Source organism: Portunus trituberculatus, chromosome 47 (assembly GCF_017591435.1).
Source record: "Portunus trituberculatus isolate SZX2019 chromosome 47, ASM1759143v1, whole genome shotgun sequence".
Lineage (NCBI taxonomy): Eukaryota > Metazoa > Arthropoda > Malacostraca > Decapoda > Portunidae > Portunus > Portunus trituberculatus.
In genome coordinates, this window is record NC_059301.1 from 6,500,483 (window position 1) to 6,517,559 (window position 17,077).

General features: G+C 40.3%; 1 protein-coding gene across 1 annotated transcript in view; it reads right to left on the reverse strand.

Annotated features, from left to right (window-relative positions):
* LOC123498128 overlaps positions 1-17,077 on the reverse strand; it is a 33,950-nt gene that overhangs the window by 14,723 nt on the left and 2,150 nt on the right. Inside the window, exons 3-6 of the mRNA XM_045245303.1 lie at positions 10,489-10,647; positions 9,290-9,448; positions 7,934-8,045; positions 4,250-4,571 (exon numbers count right to left, since the gene is read on the reverse strand). Coding sequence (XP_045101238.1) covers positions 4,250-4,571; positions 7,934-8,045; positions 9,290-9,448; positions 10,489-10,647 — 752 coding nt within the window. The remainder of the gene's footprint in view (positions 1-4,249; positions 4,572-7,933; positions 8,046-9,289; positions 9,449-10,488; positions 10,648-17,077) is intronic.

The following is a 17,077-nucleotide window of genomic DNA, read 5'->3' on the forward strand; positions in this document are numbered from 1 at the left end:
AGTTTTTCAAGAAAACACTAGTGGAAGATGTAGTACCAGAAGAGGATGTGGACGATCCCATGGAAGCAGTGGAAGCAGAGGAAGCACAGGTGGATGATGACGTTCTTGACTAGGAGGTGGACAGCGACGGCGAGTGCTTGTGAGGGTGAAAACATTGATGTCCTGCGTTTATTTTTTTTTTTATGCTGTGGGGTTATTTTTGATAAATGGATTTTTGATAAAATGGAAAAGCTCAGAGAAAGATGATGACTGACTGTGGTGTGAGTGGTGAAGGCAGTGACACAGTGAGTGTTGTGTTTACGTATTCTTTGTTTTGTTGTTTTCTCTTATTATTTTGTGCTTTCTCTTATTATTTCTTGCTTTTCCCTGTACGTACTTTGAATACACTTCTAGTATTTAGAATGGTAAATAATAAAAACATGTTAGTTTAGGCAAATAAACAGAGTATTTTGTACAAATTTTTTTGGACTACATCCTGCATTGACCCTATTATCTATTGTTTCTTATGAGAATTACAAGTTTGTTTTACGCGAATTTTGATATACGTGAATCCTCTTGGAACGCATCTATCCTGTAAATCGAGAGTTACCTGTATATATATATATATATATATATATATATATATATATATATATATATATATATATATATATATATATATATATATATATATATATATATATATATACTGTATTTTACAGCTTGTAAGACGCTGCATCTTGGAAGACGCACCCTAATATTTGAAGGAAATTTCTACAGTGGAATCATGCGTGCTTTGTGGTCCGAGGGGTCTCCAAACGCACGGGTTCGAATCTTGTCCACGGTCTGAGTGTAGGTTAGGCTTCCCCACTCGGGGCAACAGTTTCCTAGCGAGTGGGCTTTGAGATAAGAGGTACCCTAAACAGTATCCCCTTTAGCCCATAAATTCCCGTGAAAACCCCACATAGTATAAAAAAAAAAAGAAAAAAACACATTCACCATATACCCAACCACTGAACATAAAAACATAAGAAGCAAGGAGTCTGCAAGACACTATTGTTTCAGCAATCATTACATATTTGCTGAAGCACTCACCACAAATTTACAACTATGTAAATAAAAACACCATAGGTAAATACGTACACACAGTGAAACAATCCATCTTTTCTTCTTGTTTTAGTGGCAGGCAACGCCACGTATTGGACGTATTGTTTACATTACAGAATCACTTGTCCTCAATTTTGGAGGTTTGTCATTCGGAAATTCTAACGTTTTGGAAACTTGGGAGGCTAATTAACTAAAGTTATTAAAATAGCTGAATCTGCCAATTGCTGAAACCGAATAAGTCAATGCTGCAGTTCGTATTCATTTTATTTTGCAATCGTGCTTCACAGGCTTTATCAATGTGAATATAATTCACAAGTGGAGTTCTGACTCTTGCTTGAACGAGTAAGCCATTTGGATGTTCTATTGATAAAGGTATAAAGGGACCTGGCATGTGTGTGTGTGTTTGTGTGCATGCATGTGTGTGTTGCTATGAGACGAGGGAGCGGCCTGTTTTCTCCACATGCTGAGTAGACTCCAGGAAGGATTATGGTACTGAAAATATTTGTAACAGCTAAGTAGTGAGTTTACATCATATAAAAGGCTGAATTAAATAGTACTTAAGCTAACATCATAATGTAATGACTCAACATACAAATCCAGGTCGCTTTCGATCAAGTGTCAAAGCTCACTTGAGGCTGGGTGTTGCCTTACAATACAACATTCATCTTGAAAGTTCAACTTAATACTCGAAAAAATGCCTATTAGTCGAATGTCCATCCACGTGGTTGTAAACAAATGGTCTCTCCCTTCCCGCCACCCCACGTGCCCCACTGATCCACTGCTGCTGCTGCACCACATCCACATCCAGTTTATCCTTCGCTGTCGTAAGAATAACATTGTCCTGTGCTTTCTCTTCGCATTTTTTTTCTTTGCATTTAGAAGCTTACAACGACACCGAAGAGGCTTGTTAGTGGTGAAAATAAGCCTACAAGAAAGAATGTAGTGACAACCATCGAAAGGAAAAAGGCGATTGTTGATAGACACGAGAAAGGAGGAAGAATAACCGATCTTACAGCTGAGTACTGTATGGCTAAATCTACAGTAGCCACAATACTGAAGAGGCAAGCTCATTAAAAGAGCTAATGTGACAATTGATGTGAAAAGTCAATTTAAGCGAAGAAATAGAAAAATTGTTGATTGGATAAACCCAAGGCAGATGGATGATGATTCTTTGTCAGAGGCTAGGCTGCTGGATCGTGCTTTTATTTCTGATACTACATCTGACTCCAATGATGATTTTAAAGCAAGTAAAGGGTGGTTTGTGAATTTCAAGAAAAGAACTGGAATTCATTCTGTTGTGAGGCACGGCGAGCCCACAAGTCAGGAGTAAACGTAATGCTATACGTCACTGTGTCATCAACTACCACGATAGATGGTGGGAGTGACAGTGATTTCACGGTGTCCGATTCCACTACCTCTCCCGCGTGCCTTACTTCTACATCTCGGGTCTCTCACCATGTTGCGGGGAGACAACTTTTGAATGAGAGTGGTATGAGTTAGTCCTATGGGGATGTTTTCCATCTGTTGCACCTCATCATTACATCAGTTTAGAAATACAAGTAACTCGATTTACGTGATAGATGCATTCCAACAGACATCGTGTATATCAAAATCCATGTAAAAATAAGCTTGTAATTCTCATAAGAAACAATAGATAATAAGGGGGATGAGGGATGTGGTCTAAAAAAATTCATACAAAATACTTTATTTACTTGGCTAAATTAACATGTTTTTATTATTTACCATTCTAAATACTAGAAGTGTATTTAAAGTAAAGGGAAAAGCAAGAAATAATAAGAGAAAGCAAAATATAATAAGAGAAAACATCAAAACAGAATATGTAAACACAACACTCACTGCATCACTGTCTTCACCACTCATCACTGTCAGTCACCATCTCCCTCTGAGCTTTTCCACTTTATCAAAAATCCAATTATCAAAAATAACCCCATAGTATAAAAGTAAACACTAATAAAAAAATAAACGCAGGACGCCAATGTCTTAATTCACCCCTCACAAACACATGCCGTTGCTGTCCACCTCCTAGTCAAGGACTAGGAGCTTCCTCTGCTTCCTCCACTTCCATGGGATTGTCCACATCTTCTTCTGGTACTACATCTTCCACTGGTGTTTTCTTGAAAAACTGCAGCATGGTGGTCTGGCACTTTTTCTTGGAAAATTCTTTTTTGCATCACTGTGTAGCAGAAGTCTATGGCAGCGGAGCTCCCACCTATCGGCCAACTGCGGAACTCTCTGGCGCGCAATTTGAAATTGCATCTGGCGCTCAGTTTGAAAATGCGGTTGGGCCAACTTGCGTATAAGCAAACCGATCGCGTGAATTTAATTAATTTCAATATTTTTCGGTCACGTATTAACAAAAAAAAGCATAAATTAAACACGCATAAATCAAGAGTTACCTGTAGTTTTGTTAGTTACGAGATCAGTGTACTTATATGAAATATTACTCAACCATCATACTTGGTTAAGTGAATCTGGTCAAATGAAAAACTGATCAAACTGGGAATAAGAGCAAGGTGACAATGCGGAATCAAAACAAAGCCGGAACTGACATTTACCTCCTGCCAACAGTGCTAGTATCAACCAGAATTGCCTGATTCAGATGCCTTTGGGTTGTTCCAAGTCTGATTTTTGTTCCGACTCCAATGGTAAAAGTTATTTAAATTTTTTTTCTAAGTCCAAATTGTTCTAAGTCCGAGGTGTTCCAAGTCTGAGGATCCATTGTATATGTATTGTATTTCTGATAAACAGAGAAAGGAGGAGTTCGGTCACAGGACAGTCACCTAATCCAGCTGCTCTCATTCATGTCAGATCCCCACAGGCCCACTTGTGTCTAGTGACACAGACCATTGCTGCCTCAGGAGTCTATTGATCATTGCCTCACATGTACTTTTCTTATTTCTTTTCCACAATTTAGTGTGTATTTAAGTGTAAAGATGAGTTATTTTGAAGAAGATGAGTATGATTAACTCATGATTACTTTCGGTGCATAATATAAAAGAAAGTGGAATAAATATATAACATTTTAAGGTTAGTAGGACTAAAGCAAGCTGGATTGATTTCATTGGAAATAGTTGCTTCAGGGAAGGTTGTCTCAGTGGCATGAACATAGAGTAGTTATTAGTCAATTAGCAGACGTGCCTACCAATGGTGACAGAATACTCACACTGGCGAAGCACAATACTGAGGAAGTGGAGGTTTCTTGTGACAAAATGTTCTATATTAAGGTGGTTTTGCAAGAACACTGTAGAGAGAAAGAATGTGATGATGGAAAGCAGCAGAACGGAAGCAATCATCGCTGCCCACACCCCTGGGGTAAGGGGCAGCAGGAAGGCCCATGGGTCCACCTCAGGACTCCCTCGACCCGCAAACACTTTGACCACCACGAAGGAAATTGGCCAAGTGAATTCAATGACCTCATTGCGGGCAGCATCAATGGAAAAAGGTCCCAGGCCAATGTTGACATCCTGGAGGGTGGAAATAGCAAGCTAGTAATGGAAGAAGTGCAAGCCCAGCTACAGATTGATATGTACCCAAATCACCTAACCATTGTCATCATTACCTATGATTCTCCTGAAAGGTCAAGATCATTTGTGCAATGTTCATCATGGGGACTTCCCAGCTTGCACAACTGCCAAATATTGTATTGGACAAATGTTTAGATTTGAGCCAAAATGAAAGGGATAACCCTTGGTCCAAACTCACTCTCTCTCTCTCTCTCTCTCTCTCTCTCTCTCTCTCTCTCTCTCTCTCTCTCTCTCTCTCTCTCTCTCTCTCTCTCTCTCTCTCTGTATAAAATCTGAAAGTACAGATTTATTGGACTTATTATCTTCATGTTGGTGACTGCTTTTCTAGCAACTGGAGATGCTTTGTTGGAAGACTGTTCTCTCAAAGATGGTGAATTATTTAGTTTGTTGTGTTATCATTGTTCTTGATGACATATTTTATAGTACACTGTATAGTGATGACCTGTTAACATTGTTTTCTGCATCTCAGATGCCATTAACTAAGAAATAGCTGCATTTGTCCCATTGTAGGATGTCTAAATGATCTGCAGTTTTCATCCACAAAAACAGTGGCTATGTAGTAAGCCTTTCTGTCACCTCCATGATATTCACCTGATCATAGACTTGTATCTTTATCTGTTACATGTTGACTGTGTTCTTGGTCTCTTGTTTGACTGTTGGATGACTTAGGTTTTATGAAGCTAGCTACTAGCTACTACTATGAAAGCACTAGCTCTTATGAAGATTTTGTTCACATATCCTGGAGTGCAGGCAGGGAAACTGTTACTTCTTTTACATAGATTACTAACTTATTACATAATTCTATACAGAGGATCCTCGTGATTTGACCGTTCGCAGTTCGAATTATAGCCAATTCGAACTCATTTAATTAATACTCAATCCTCAAGGTTCGACCGACTGACTCACTAATTTGACAATCATATCTCACATGCCGCCCACCCGGTCAAATCCGCTGCCACCCCAAATTCGCCGTAAATTCATGTAAGGGGTTATCACACTGGCTTATGATACGCAGAACAAGGAACATCCTCTCCAGATAGCTGGAACTTTCCTGAGATTAGCAGATTCTGGTTTTTCGTATGCTATCCCAATGAAAAAAATAAACATAAGATATGTAATAAAATCCTATTATTCAAACTAAAAAGAACATGCCTGAATTTTTCATATATTGAATATTAAATATTTCATCAGTCTAGAAAGATGAAATATATGTATATCATGTCAATAGTTTGGGTTCATGGCAACCATCCCCTGACTCCAAAAGTTGCCGACGTGCAGCTCTCGGTTCTTCCCTAGTTTCCTTTTCTTCCTTTTCTTCAATAACTGGAAGTGGAAGTGCAATGGCAGCACAAAGCACAGGTTGAGATATAAGTGGCATGTTTTTGTTTTTTTGTTTTTATTTATTTATTTATTTTTTTTTATACCACGTGGGCTTTTCACAGGAATTTATGGGCTAAAGGGGATACTTTATTGTGGTACCTCCTCTGTCAAAGCCCAACCGCTAGGAAACCGTTGCCGCGAGTGAGGAAGCCCCACCTACACTCGGACCATGGACAGGATTCGATCCCGTGCGCTTAGAGACCCCCACGGACCCCAAAGCACGCATGGTTCCACTGCACCACGGCGGCTTGGTCTTGGTTGGTGGGCTGTTTGCCTAGCATAGCAAGAACATGGCCAGCTCCTGTGTGATAATGTTCCTGGTTTCGCACCAAGAACCATGGCTCGCGTTCCGTGTATCATAAGCCAGTGATACCCCCTTAAACCGATGCTATCCTGTGTGATATAAATGAAGCCTTTAATAATGCTGTTTTAGTCTGTTAGTGTTTTTTAGAGGTTTTGGTTGGTCTAGGCTGGAGGTTGGTCTCTATCCCCCTTAATTCTTAAGTATCTTATGGGAAAAATTGCTTAATGATTCAAATAAACTCTGATTTGACTGCTGAAAAACTGCCCTAACCCCATCATATTGCAAGGATCCCCTGTATTAGAATATATGTAAGTGTGAAATTTACTCTTCTGCTATTGAAATCCATCTCCATATATTGAACTATGCACTATACCAATGTCTGTTAATCAACAAAAGTATTCTAGTTATCCCTTATACCAAGTTTATTTGCTAGATGTTGGCATCCTCCAGTTGGACTTGTGATGTAATTTTTTGATGATACAATGTCAGTACAGTGTTTAGTGTCTTTCCAGACTATATTTCCTGTTCATCAGTCATGAAATTCATGTTATCATAACTATGATGATACATAATATGATAGTGTATATTGTGTACGTATTATAGTTTATTAGTTATAAAACGAAGCATTATTGTGAAATAAGCACCTGTTGGTTTCATGGTGCATGTCTCACTTAATTGGTTCCGGCATATAAAAGTAGAAGGATGATCGAGTCTCGTCCACACACTCATCTCAATAGCATCACAAAGCACCACAGTCTCACCTACCTACCCAGACCAGCACTAACCATGTGGCACTACCAGTAACCACTCTCCTACAACCATACCCACCTAAACAGCTAAGTTCAAGGTAGAGTTAGGGAAGGCCTTCACTGATTTAGCTTGAACAGCACCTAGCAGCTGCTGCCACAACTTTCAGTAAGTGTGCTAGACTGTATCCCATCTTCTTCCTTTTTCTCCATTTGTGTGATACTAATTTCTTCACAAATTGGGCATGGGTAAAGGTGTCTAAAACCTGTGGTTATAGATTTATGTCTGTCATGGCAGATTTATATGTTATTTCTGTATTTGTCTGCTTACATCGCTTTCAAAGAGTAGGCTATTTGGCAGCTTACTTAAAGATATTAATGTGACCTTATAATTGATAAAACAAAAACTTTTCTGATTTCTTTTCTAATGTTGAAGGGAAACTAGCCAGTGGCAATATAAAATGCAATTAAAAAATGCCCAATTGAGTGATATGGGCCCTAATATGGGTACCACTATAAATAAAATTGCCTGTGTTACTAATGGGTGGAAGCTTAACAGCACTTCCAATACTCTTCAAGTTACCTATAAGTGTTATAGGCCAGGACATAAAAAAAAAAAAAAAAAAGGCCTCTTAAGATCTGAGATTCACCCCTAGTCATCATTTTATACGTAGAACCAGCCTTGCACTTCATTGATGTTAGGAAGGGTCTACGGAGTTCAAAAGATTAATGACCACAGTCCACTATTTCAATCCCTCTAGTAAGTTTCTGAAACTGTATAAGATCACAAAATATTAAGGAAAACGAATATGGAAACCCGTCTTGGCAATCAAAGGGTTAATAGGTTTAGGAGAAGAACAGTGGCTGTCTACCACAGCAACAATAGAATGGTTGGAGAGAAAACTTGGGATGAAGTTGCAAAGAGAAGAATAGAAGTTGAAGGACAGTAGTTTGGAGATCAAAGCTTTGTGCTGGCCGAAATCTCTGAAAGTGAATGACCAAGACTCAGTAAGGAAAGCCAGATCACCAGTAGAGCAATCTTGATGGAAACCATAATGATCAGATAGAAGATTGTGAAGTGAAAGAGGTTTAAGAATCCTCTTATTGAAGATAGATTAAAAACTTTAAATAAATAAGAATTTCATGCTATATAAGGCAGTAGTTTCTTCTCAAATAACCCTTACATACTCACTTTTTGCAGTTGTTTGGTTTTGCAACAGGTCCTGTGTACATTTATCCTATACCTTCTCTCTATCATCTTTGTCTACTTTACATCTTCTATTAAACCAGCCTTTGTTATATCTTCTTTTATATGCTCTTGCTATATATATATATATATATATATATATATATATATATATATATATATATATATATATATATATATATATATATATATATATATATATATATATATATATATAATGAATGTTCTCACTTCTTTTACATGCTCTTTGCTGTAATAAAGATGCTTCATTCCATCTCACCAAACCATCTCTGTATATACGTAGAATTAATCTTATCATTATTAAATCTTTCATTCTTATAATCTTCTCATCTGCATACCTCTTTCTTTTCTTTGGTATGAAATCTTAATGTTACTTGGTCATGTGTGTGTGTTTCACTGTTTGATCTGCTGCAGTCTCTGACGAGACAGCCAGATGTTACCCTACGGAACGAGCTCAGAGCTCATTATTTCCGATCTTCGGATAGGCCTGAGACCAGGCACACACCACACACCTGGACAACAAGGTCACAACTCCTCGATTTACATCCCGTACCTACTCACTGCTAGGTGAACAGGGGCTACACGTGAAAGGAGACACCCAAATATCTCCACCCGGCCGGGGAATCGAACCCCGGTCCTCTGGCTTGTGAAGCCAGTGCTCTAACCACTGAGCTACCGTGTGTGTGTGTGTGTGTGTGTGTGTGTGTGTGTGTGTGTGTGTGTGTGTGTGTGTGTGTGTGTGTGTGTTACCTCCCTGTGGACTTGGCCCACCATGCCACTAAAGGAACCATTTGGCAGTTTGGCGCCCCACGTCCCATCTGATGGCCGCTGATATGAAAACCTTCCCAGTCATCAGAGAGAAGAAAAAAAGGTGTTTTGAGTGTTTTGCATATCAAATTCTCAAATAGGGGATGGTAAATATATTCACCAATATGTCAAATAATTGAAATTTGTCAAACACTTTACTGTGTTATTAACTCCGAAAGCCTCAGTGCCTTACGAAAAGTTGAGCCCTTGCGCCAAGTACTCGAGGACGGGAACCATGTATCCCCTGAAGAGCAGCCTCTGACCGCCCGGGACTGTTGGGTCTGGCTTCATGACCATCTTGTTCCCGTGGTTCTGTTCCATCGCCACCAGCAGATTTATCTCCCCAGAGAACCTAGCAAAAAGATGTGAGATAAGATGGCTGGGAAGACGCGGAGAAGAAAACCCAATAATAAATCATAATATTACTATCACTTCCTTTGCACTCATGAACAGATCTTGGTGTGTGTGTGTGTGTGTGTATTTACCTAATTGTATTTACCTAATTGTAACATACGGGAAAAGAGCTATGCTCGTGTTGTCCCGTCTCCATATCTACTAATGTCCAGCTTTTTCTTAAAATCATGAATATTCCTTGCGTTGACCACTTCCACGTCTAAACTATTCCATGCTTCCACCCTTCTATGAGGAAGCTATATTTTTCACATCTCTCCTATAAGTGGCCATTTTAGTTTTTTCCCATGCCCTCTCGACATTCTTTCATTCCACATACACAGATCTTCCCTATCCATTTTTCCATGCCAATCATCACTCTGTATATTGCTATCAGGTCTCCCCTTTCTCTTCTGTTTTCCAGGGTCGGAAGTTGCATTCTTTTCAGTCTGTCTTCATAAGTCAAATCTCTTAAGTCAGGCACCATTTTGTTGCAGCCCTCTGTACTTTCTCTAGTTTCCTTATGTGTTTCTTTAAGTTCGGAGCCCACTGTATTGTTGCATATTCAAGCCTCGGTCTTATCATTGCAGTAATTATTTTCTCACTTCTCCGGGAATCGAACCCCGGTCCTCTGGCTGTGAAGCCAGTGCTCTAACCACTGAGCTACCGTGTGTGTGTGTGTGTGTGTGTGTGTGTGTGTGTGTGTGTGTGTGTGTGTGTGTGTGTGTGTGTGTGTGTGTGTGTGTGTGTTACCTCCTGTGGACTTGGCCCACCATGCCACTAAAGGAACCATTTGGCAGTTTGGCGCCCCACGTCCCATCTGATGGCCGCTGATATGAAAACCTTCCCAGTCATCAGAGAGAAGAAAAAAAGGTGTTTTGAGTGTTTTGCATATCAAATTCTCAAATAGGGGATGGTAAATATATTCACCAATATGTCAAATAATTGAAATTTGTCAAACACTTTACTGTGTTATTAACTCCGAAAGCCTCAGTGCCTTACGAAAAGTTGAGCCCTTGCGCCAAGTACTCGAGGACGGGAACCATGTATCCCCTGAAGAGCAGCCTCTGACCGCCCGGGACTGTTGGGTCTGGCTTCATGACCATCTTGTTCCCGTGGTTCTGTTCCATCGCCACCAGCAGATTTATCTCCCCAGAGAACCTAGCAAAAAGATGTGAGATAAGATGGCTGGGAAGACGCGGAGAAGAAAACCCAATAATAAATCATAATATTACTATCACTTCCTTTGCACTCATGAACAGATCTTGGTGTGTGTGTGTGTGTGTGTGTGTGTGTGTGTGTGTGTGTGTGTAATTCACCTCGGTCGCCTGCTGGTCACCCAGCCAGTCTTCCCCATTACAGAGCGAGCTCAGAGCTCATAGACCAATCTTCGGTTAGGACTGAGACCACAACACACTCCACACACCGGGAAAGCGAGGCCACAACTCCTCGAGTTACATCCCGTACCTATTTACTGCTAGGTGAACAGGGGCCACACATTAAGATGCTTGCCCATTTGCCTCGCCACCTCCGGGACTCGAACCCGGACCCTCTCGAGTGTGAGTCGAGCGTGCTAACCACTACACTACGCGGTGTGTGTGTGTGTGTGTGTGTGTGTGTGTGTGTGTGTGTGTGTGTGTGTGTGTGTGTGTGTGTGTGTGTGTGTGTGTATTTACCTAGTTGTATTTACCTAGTTGTAGTTTTACAGGGCCTGGGCTTTATGCTCGTGTGGCCCCGTCTCCATATCTACACTTATCCAATTTTTCTTTAAAACTATGTACACTCTTTGCTGACACCACTTCCTCACTCAAACTGTTTCAAGTCTCAACACATCTTTGCGGAAACTAAATTTTTAACATCTCTCAGACATCTTCCTTCCTCAGTTTCTTACTATGCGATCTTGTGCTTCTAATGTCATATTCTTCTCTCAGGATTAGTTTCTCATTATCCACTTGATCCATTCCGTTAATCAATTTATAAACTTGTATCAGATCCCCTCTCTCTCTTCTCTGTTCCAGGGTTGGTAGATCCATAGCTTTTAGTCTCTCCTCATATGTCATCCCTTTAAATTCTGGAACCATTCTTGTAGCCATTTTTTGTAGTCTCTCTAATTTCCTTATGTGTTTCTTTTTATGAGGGTCCACACTACTCCTGCATATTCCAATCTAGGTCTTTTTTCAGTACTTATCAATATCTTCATCATTTCTTTGTCCATATAGTGAAGTGCTAATCCAATATTCCTTAGCAAATTATATCTCTCTGAAAATTCTATCAATATGGCTTACAGGTTGATTGTTTTCTTCCATCGTCACTCCCAAGTCCTTTTCCATTTTTACTTTTTCTAGTTCTACTCCATCTCCCATCTTATAGATTCTCACTGGTCATCTTTCACTTTTCCCCATTTCCATGACATGGCTTTTGTCCACATTGAATTCCATCTCCCATTTTTACTCCATTTCCAGATCTTGTTTAAGTCTTCCTGTAGTATTTCACAATCCTCTTTTGTTTAATGACTCTGCACAGTTTCGCATCGTCCGCAAACAGATTTATGTAGCTGTTCACTCCCTCTGGCATGTCGTTTATATATACGAGAAAAGTATTGGCGCCAATACTGACCCTGTGGCACTCCGCTGTCTACTGTTCTCCACTTGGACTTCATATCTTTAACTATCGTCCTTATTTCTCTCCCCTCAAGTAATTTTCATCCATCTCAATGTGCTTCCTTTTAAGCCACCCTTCTCCTCTAACTTCCATAGTAATCTTTCATGTGGCACTTTATCAAACGCCTTTTTTAAATCTAAATAAATACAGTCAATCCATCCCTCTCTCTCTTGTACTTTATCAACTATTCTAAAGTAGAAACTCAATAAATTTGTTACACATGACCGACCTTTTCTAAAACCAAATTGGCTATTTGATAATAATTTGTTGTCTTCAAGAAACTCAATCCATTGCTTCTTTATTACTTTTTCATACATCTTGCATATTACACTAGTTAGTGATACCGGTCTGTAATTTAAAGGTTCTTCCTGTGTGTGTGTGTTTGTGTGTGTGTGTGTGTGTGTGTGTGTGTGTGTGTGTGTGTGTGTGTGTGTGTGTGTGTGTGTGTGTGTGTGTGTGTTTTTCGTAAATATAAATGCACCTTTTCCTTGGAACTGGTCTAAAATAGAAAAAAGAGTGTGGCACTTACTTCCAAAACTTGTTCCAAAAGAATGGACGATAGGGATGTATGCCGCGTGTCACTGCCCATGAGGCAACTCTCAGCGGAGAGACGTCTGGCTCTTGGAATGGCAGCACTGCCCAGGCTGTTGCCCTGCGAGATCTGGTGTTCCCTTGGCTGCCCGCGTGGCCAGACAGTTCGTCACTTTATAAGTTTAATGAATACTCTTCATGAAGCCAAAATAATAAGTTCATAAATTGATACTGCATGTTGGCAGGACCGAAGTTAATAGTGAGTTTATATTGATACTTCTTGTATTTCTTAATATAGACTAAAAGGAAGAGAAGGAAAGAAAAGCTACACACACACACACACACACACACACACACACACACACACACACACACACACACACACACACACACACACACACACACACAGCAGCAGCAGCAGCAGTGGTATGGTCGCCATATAGGCAGAAAGATATCAGGAAACTAGAAAGGATACAAAGGGCTGCCACAAAGATGGTCCTTGGAATAAAAGATCTTTCCTATGAAGAAAGACTGAAGGAGATGGAGCTACCAACTTTGAAGGATAGATGGGAAAGAGGAGACCTAATAACAATGTATAAGTTAGTAAACTGAGAAGATAGATAGATAAGACCTGTGGTAACACTGACGGAACAGGGAGACAGACAAACAAGAGGGCATTCCAAGAAAATCATGAAAAGTCACTGTCATAGGAATATCAAGAAGTTCAGTTTTCCACATAGGACAGTAGACATCTGGAATGGATTAAGTGAAGAGATTGTAACACCAGAAAGTGTGCACAAATTTAAGGCGAAGTTAGATTAATGTAGATATGGAGACAGGTCACTATGAGTCCCGCTTGAACCCTGTAACATACAACTAGGTAAATACAACTAAGTAAATAAATACAAACACAACACACACACACACACACACACACACACACACACACACACACACACACACACACACACACACACACACACACACACACACACACACACACACACACACACACACACACACACACACACACATGCTTTCGGAAGGTATTCACAAAGGAGACTGCTTTTGACAAACCACTGGTAATGGAACAGAAAGGGATTATGAAGGAGTTTCAAGTAACTGTGGAGGAGATCAAGAATATGATGGGGAGTTTAGAAGTGAGAAAAGCTGTGGGACCTGATGGGGTATCAGGATGGATTTTAAGAGAATGCAGGGAGCAACTGGCAGAAAAAGTTTGTGAAGTAATTGATGCCTCATTAAGGGAAGGTGTAGTGCCCCAAGACTGGAAAAGAGCTAACATTGTCCCAATTTATAAATCAGGTAACAAGAGAGACCCATTGAACTATAGACCAGTGTCACTTACAAGTGTGGTAGCTAAGATGTGTGAGAGGGTGGTGAAGAATAGATGGACAGACTTCTTGGAGAAAAATGACATACTTTGTGAGTGTCAATTTGGTTTTAGAAAAGGGCGTTCATGCACGACAAACCTGATATGTTACTATTCGAGGGTGATAGATGTAATACAGGAAAGAGATGGTTGGGCTGATGGAATATATCTGGATTTAAAAAAGGCCTTTGATAAGGTACCACACCGGAGACTGATCTGGAAACTTGAAATGGTAGGAGGAGTGCATGGCAGTTTACTAAAATGGATGGAAGACTTTTGGTAGGAAGAGAAATGAGAACAATAATTAAGGACAGACCATCAGAATGGGGCTTGGTGGAGAGTGGAGTTCCACAGGGATCAGTGTTGGCACCAGTAATGTTCGCGGTCTACATAAATGACATGGTGGATGGGGTGTCCAGTTATGTGAGCCTATTTGCAGACGATGCAAAATTGTTAAGAAAAGTGAGATGTGACAAAGATTGCGAACTACTCCAGGAAGACTTGGACAGAATATGGAAATGGAGCTGTACATGGCAAATGGAGTTCAACACGACAAAATGCAAGAAATTAGAGTTTGGCAAGAGTGAAAGAAGAATCAGGAGTATGTACAAGATAGGAAATGAAGACATAAAACCAGTCATGAAGAAAAAGACCTTGGGGTGACAATTACCAATGACCTATCGCCAGAGAGACATATAAACAAAATAATTGGAGAAGTATTGAACTTATTGAGGAACATAAGAGTGGCGTTCGTATATTTAGATGAAGAAATGATGAAGAAAATAATTACTGCAATGATAAGACCGAGGCTTGAATATGCAACAATACAGTGGGCTCCGAACTTAAAGAAACACATAAGGAAACTAGAGAAAGTACAGAGGGCTGCAACAAAATGGTGCCTGACTTAAGAGATTTGACTTATGAAGACAGACTGAACAGAATGCAACTTCCGACCCTGGAAAACAGAAGAGAAAGGGGAGACCTGATAGCAATATACAGAGTGATGATTGGCATGGAAAAATGGATAGGGAAGATCTGTGTATGTGGAATGAAAGAATGTCGAGAGGGCATGGGAAAAAACTAAAAATGGCCACTTATAGGAGAGATGTGAAAAAATATAGCTTCCCTCATAGAAGGGTGGAAGCATGGAATAGTTTAGACGTGGAAGTGGTCAACGCAAGGAATATTCATGATTTTAAGAAAAAGCTGGACATTAATAGATATGGAGACGGGACAACACGAGCATAGCTCTTTTCCCGTATGTTACAATTAGGTAAATACAATTAGGTAAATACACACACACACACACGCACACACAGATCCCGCTCGAATCTAATATACAACTTAGTAAGTACAACTAGGTAAATACACACACACACACACACACACACACACACACACACACACACACACACACACACACACACACACACACACACACACACACACACACACACAGATCCCGCTCGAATCTAATATACAACTTAGTAAGTACAACTAGGTAAATACACACACACACACACACACACACACACACACACACACACACACACACACACACACACACACACACGGCCCGGTAGCTCAGTGGTTAGAGCGCTGGCTTCACAAGCCAGAGGACCGGGGTTCGATTCCCCGGCCGGGTGGAGATATTTGGGTGTGTCTCCTTTGACGTGTAGCCCCTGTTCACCTAGCAGTGAGTAGGTACGGGATGTAAATCGAGGAGTTGTGACCTTGTTGTACCGGTGTGTGGTGTGTGCCTGGTCTCAGGCCTATCCCAAGATCGGAAATAATGAGCTCTGAGCTCGTTCCGTAGGGTAACGTCTGGCTGTCTCGTCAGAGACTGCAGCAGATCAAACAGTGAATTACACACACACACACACACACACACACACACACACACACACAGGGCCGGCCCAAGCCTCCATGGGGCCCTAAGCGAAATTGTATTTGGGGCCCCCTAAGTAAATAAACAGGTAGACAATGTTCTTACTGTAAATGTGTCATGTTTAATTATTTTTGGTTTAAAAAAAAGTGCAACGGCAATGTGGAACAAATTGTAATGCAAGATCAATAAAAACAAATAACACTTCCAAATTTCAACTTTATTAGCGGATAAATTATCTCGTTTTTACCTAGCTAGCTAATTTGCTGTTAGTGGCTAGGCTACACATCTCTTGATAAACATTAGCCTACCAAAGCAAGTAATTAAACAAACATACCTTTATCTCGACATTTTTTCTCCTCTTCCTCTCTTCGTTTTTCTTTTCTCTGCCTCTGAGGGATATGTCCTTTTTTGTGATATCATTAACCTAACAACCTATGTTAAGGATGCGCAGGGTACACTGCATGTAGGGAACCGTTAGTTGCACGTGTTTGTTGTTTTTCTGGGCAGGAAGCGCCGGTGCAGCGAAGCCTTAAATAGTCCGGTGGCTTAGCGAAAAAAAACGTGACACGCTAGATTAAAGCAACAAACTTTGCACACTGGTTGTTTGGGTCCCATGGAAGAATATTAGAGGGTGGTGCCCGGTCTGCAATACCCAGGAAAAAAATGGCCGCCTGAAGAGCATTTATGATCCCATATAAATACTACTTGATTGGATTTAAGGGTGATTTAGCACAATCTATGGGTGATTTAAGTACAAAGAACTACATAACATTACTTATAATTTATTTTTACAACTCCATATTGTCTCCATATCTTTGATCATATAGAAATAACTATTTATACATGGGCGAAAAATAACAAATAGGCTACAATATATTTTTTATTGCTCTTGGGGCCCCCTCGTGGCCTCGAGGCCCTAAGCCACCGCTTACTTCGCTTATGCGTCGGGCCGTCCCTGCACACACACACACACACACACACACACACACACACACACACACACACACACACACACACACACACACACACTACTATGAATGATAAAATAATTAACTAAATTTGATGCGTGGAGGAAATATGCTAAATCGGCCTGTTTTTATAAGCCACACATTTGTTTCAAG